This window comes from Puntigrus tetrazona, chromosome 11, assembly GCF_018831695.1.
Source record: "Puntigrus tetrazona isolate hp1 chromosome 11, ASM1883169v1, whole genome shotgun sequence".
Classification (NCBI taxonomy): domain Eukaryota; kingdom Metazoa; phylum Chordata; class Actinopteri; order Cypriniformes; family Cyprinidae; genus Puntigrus; species Puntigrus tetrazona.
In genome coordinates this window covers 9,639,084-9,643,972 of record NC_056709.1, presented here as the reverse complement: position 1 = coordinate 9,643,972, position 4,889 = coordinate 9,639,084, and the positions used below count along the sequence as shown (strand labels likewise).

Sequence of the window (4,889 nt, the reverse complement as noted above, 5' to 3'; positions counted from 1 at the left end):
CTTGTCAAAACGACATGATGCCTTTACTCGTAGACATGCGCATCAGTCCGTGCGTAAATGAAAACCAAAAGGCCGATATGAAACACATAAACCAAAGAACTAAATATGCTTAATAAATATACAAATGGAAACATAAGCGACAGCTGAGTGCGAAATCCCGGCGAGTTTGAAGCCCGTGTTTTGGTACGGCCCCGGCTCTGTCGACCCCTCCGCGCGGCTGGGTTGGTTTACTCCGGTATATAAGTCGCCGTTTCACGCTTGTACTGTACAGTGTGTTTTCTAGCGATGCTGCGATCCTAGCGTCCGGCGAGATACTCCTCCGCTCACAGCTCCGTGAAGTGCTCTGCAACTCCAACTACAAACATGTCTTAAAGCAAGCCGGTAGATGACTAGAGCCTGTTTCGCGGTAGAATTTAGCCGTCGTAGAATCGCTAGAGCAGACTTCGCAGCTTCGCTTTCCTCAACGCGAGCATTATGTTGCCTTGGAAGAAGAACAAGTTCGAGCTGATCGAGGAAGACAAGCAGCAGTCCAAGCAGAAGGGCTATGCCGTGAGCCTCAACTACTCCGCGCTCACTTCCTTCGCCAAATCCTGTCCAGAAAGCGCGCTCAACAGAGTCGGGAGCATGTTCAAATCCAAGAGGAAAAAGGTGAAGATCACCAGCGAGGACCCTACGTACACCGTCTTGTACCTGGGCAACGCCACCACCATCCAGTCCAAGGGGGATGGATGCACAGACGTGGCCGTCAGCAAGATCTGGGGCAAGAGCGAGATGGGCAAGAACGGCACCAAGATGAAGCTGACCATCAGCTCGCAGGGCATCCGCATGGTCCACGTCGACGAGAAGACGAAGAGACCGGGACACCTGTATTTACTGCACAGGATCACCTACTGCGTCGCAGACCCGCGGCTCCCCAAGATCTTCGCCTGGATCTACCGGCACGAGATGAAGCACAAGGCGGTGATGCTGCGCTGCCACGCCGTGCTGGTGTCCAAGCCGGAGAAGGCGAAGGCCATGGCGCTGCTTCTCTACCAGACCTCCGCGACGGCGCTGGCTGAGTTTAAAAGGCTCAAAAGGCGGGACGACGCCAGGCACCAGCAGCAGCAGCTGATCGGGGAGCAGACGATCCCCCTGGTGCCCCTGAGGAAGCTGCTCAACGGACAGTGCTACTACAAGCCCCCGGTGGAGCGCAGCCGGAGCGCGCCCAAGCTGGGCTCCATCACGGAGGACCTGATCGGGGAGGAGGAGGAGGAGAAAGCCATGCACTTCGAGTGCGAGGATATTCTGGACACCGTCAGCGACTGCGTGTCCAACGGCAAGCAAGAACTATGCCAGATTATCAACGACCTGGGCTCCATGAGCATAGGGAACGACGTGCAGACGCTTAAAGCCGATTTGAGGGTGACTCGCCTGCTGTCTGGGGAGAGCACGGGCAGCGAGTCCTCCATAGACGGCAACCAAGAGACCCTTTCTCTCGCCAATGGCGCCGTGGATGGGAAAATGCAAGAAGTCGGCTGACCTTTCTTGAAGAGCGCTCGGGTGCACGGATGTGCCATTTCATCCACTTCGACTTGAAAGCGCGACGTTAGGATGTTTATAGCGAGCTGCCTACCTAGACAGCGAGTTTGGGCCAGAATCGCTGCTCTCTGTGACTACTACAATTGACTTCCGCCTTAAGTGAACCCAAAGCGGTGCCAAAGTTACAACCTGCACTTCTTCATCTAATTAATTATTATATATTAAAAAAAACATATTGTGATAATCTCCTGAATGGATGAAAATACGAATGTAATGAGTTCAGCTCATTGAGAGTGCCCACAGAATGCCGTCTAGGTAGGCAGCTAGTGTTTGAGAGATGTTTGAGGACTTAACAGACACTCGCACGATAATCCCTCATTAGGGGTCTGGATGCTCTGCGCAATAAGACGCTTACAGTCTCTGCTTAACCTCTCTGCGGTGTAAGAGGTTTTAGGAACGATCTTGTTTACCTAATAAGTTTCCCGCGAGGAAATATCTTTTCTGTTTCACCTTTTTCTTCTTTTTTGTTGGTTGAGGAAAAGCAACAGTCCCGAAACGTGTAACTCCGAGATCTTTCTTTCTGTCTTTCGAAAGAAGCGGTGTCTAAACTAACCGAACAATGAGTTGCAGAACCCCCCCCCCTCTTTTTTTATTTTATTTTTATTTTATTTTGCACTGTGGTAAAATTCGGACAAGTATTACGTTATTATTATTTATGTGCGTAATATTGTTTTGCTACATTATGTTCTTGCAGACATAAATGCGTTATCTTTGCTGTGCAAAAGAGACCATTTTCCTGATGTACAGAGATGTATATATTAAATACACGACATGTAAAACAAAATGCATTATTTTTTAAACAATGTGGTTTGTTTCTGTGAACACCAATAAAATCGTAAAAACGCATTGATTTCGAACACTACATACTACTCTGGCTAGCTAAAGCCAAGTAGACTTGTTTTTGACTCATGGTCATCTTGACCCAGAGAGGGTTTTCCGGTTTGCCCTTTTTTGGGGGGTTAGTTCCCACCTTGTTAAACATGTAATAGTCTTTTTGTCAGCTTGCTGCCTTAGCACCGGTTTCATTTGTTTCTGGAACCGACTGGGCCACGGTCCTCGCGGATATGAGCTCACGCGCCACACTTTTTGGCAAATTTGTTCACTCGAAAAACAGCGAGGCCTACAAAAACAAGTCCGTTCCAAAAAAGGCATTTCAAACCCGCGCTGATTGAAATAAACCGACTGATTCCGTCGATATGGTTATGACGAACCACAACGAAACATTTCAAAATTCGATTTTTCAAAATTCGGTTCCACGACCTGAACTTCCGAGCGGGCCTTGGCTTTACCTGCCGTCTCATTCACCTGTCTCGCTCCCGAGCGTGCTCTCGGACGCATAAAGGCCCCGTGTTACGCTCCCCTTGGAATCTCACGACAGCTGGCACGTTTTCCGTCGCCACTCGAGGGGGATCCGCGCGCTCCCTGCGGTGACGGCGTTAATAATAACGGAGCTGTCGCTTCCTGCGGCGTAAACCGGCAGCTCTTTATTACCCTGCGTGTTCCGTGGCCCCCTTTCAGATCTGGAATTGTAAACAAGTGAGCGATGGTGGAAGAGAGAGGCGCGAGCAGAATCTATAAATAGTTTGACAATATGCTAAACTCGTTATTAGGTCAATGAACTGTGGCTGAGTAAAATTCGTGCTTGAGCAGTGGAGAAATAAACCCGCTTTCTTATCAGACGTGGTGATAAAGCGTTCAGATCTGAAGGCTTTGCCAGCAGACGAAGCGTCAAAGCATCATCTTTTACTCTCAGTTTCCCACTTCCGTGGGGATCGCCGTCAAAAGCTTTCATGTGCATATGTAACGCGGCGTAGCGCACAACAATAAACGGGTATGCTAACGTCAGCCTGTGATGTGACAACTGGCCACGCGGTTAGAAAACCTATTACACTGTTACTTATCTACTAAAACGCGTTTAGGCTTCCATGCTGCTGCGCTTCCGTTATGGAGCTTGTTAAACGCGCGTAATTTCCAAAGCGCGCGTTCGAGCGCATTAACAGACACCCCGGCGTACTTAACGAACGATGCAGGTCACGGACACATTCACGATTCACGAGCTTGATTCAAAAAACGAGCGAGGATCGTTTGGAAGTGTCCGACGCGCGCGCAACGCTTTTTGGTGTAGCTGACGATAAATTCAGCGCGGAAAGTTTCGCGTTCAAAGCCGAAGTCCCGTTTTTCGTTTACGCGAGATCCACCTCGAAGCGAACTTTGTCTGCTGTGCTCTGATAGGAAAAGCGGCGAATCGACCGAATGGCTCGCGCGTGGAATTAAACGAAAGAAAGCGCGCGAGCGCAGCGCAGCATCACGGCGTCGATTAACTAAAGAAAGGGCGAAAGCGTCTTGATAACGCCAGGGAATCCTGCAGGATGGTGCTTTTTAATAAGTGCTTTTTTTGTGGCCTTGCATCACTGTGGTCTTTCTGCTGAGACGGGCTTTGGCGTGGCCACTGAAAGCAATATGAATGTAAATAATGCATGCTGTTGTTTAGAGCCATGCTGTTGCACAGGTTAGTCTCCTGTTACACCTGTCTAAGAAATGAACGACTCACCCGCAGTCTCACACACACACACACACACACACACACACACACACACACACACACACACACACACACACACACAGGATTCCCTAACGTTATTCTGCGTAACATTTTGCATATTCGCAAGCCCTAAATATGCAGCGTCTCCACAGTAACCCATTCGTGCCAGCTGCTTGCATTACAGAATCACACGCAGGCATTTATTTAGCAAGCCATGCATGTAACCATTACCACCTGAAAGAAACAAGAACGTCTATAAAAATATAAAAAAGCATCAGGTTTGTGTCTGCACAGGGAAAGGTTTCCCGAAAACAAATAAACTATAAACAGAACTGCGTATTAAAATTTTTCTTTGCATACTATATTATGCATATATGTATAAAATATGATATGTATACTGTGTATATTTATTATATAAATACAAACACATGCATGTATATATTTAATACAAATGTTATGTTTATATATTACATGTTTATACTTCATTTACATGTAAATACTTTCAATATATATATATATAGTATTTATTTTAGTGCTATATATATATATATATATATATATATATATATATATATATATATATATATATATATAGATGGAAATATATGTTTATATATGAAAATTTGGTAAGAACCAACATATTTTCCACCCACAATCTTATTTGAAGAATAGACAGAGATTGTCTTCCATCTGTCAGAGGTTTATGTTCACGACCGAGGGCTCCTAACATCATTGTCATTTCGAAAACAAGGCGAGAGTGCAAACAATT

At 46.6% G+C, this 4,889-nt stretch overlaps 1 protein-coding gene across 1 annotated transcript; it reads left to right on the top strand.

The window, feature by feature from the left end:
- The first annotated feature begins 255 nt into the window (after nucleotides 1-255).
- Nucleotides 256-2,424, top strand: fam43a (family with sequence similarity 43 member A). Its single transcript, XM_043252493.1, has one exon. It carries the CDS (start codon nucleotides 475-477, stop codon nucleotides 1,516-1,518), a length of 1,044 nt encoding a protein of 347 aa, XP_043108428.1. The 5' UTR covers nucleotides 256-474; the 3' UTR covers nucleotides 1,519-2,424.
- The last annotated feature ends 2,465 nt before the right edge of the window (nucleotides 2,425-4,889 follow it).

Bases quoted from the DNA above. Each gene is read 5' to 3' on its own strand.
- fam43a (XM_043252493.1), top strand. From the start codon at position 475: ATGTTGCCTTGGAAGAAGAACAAGTTCGAGCTGATCGAGGAAGACAAG.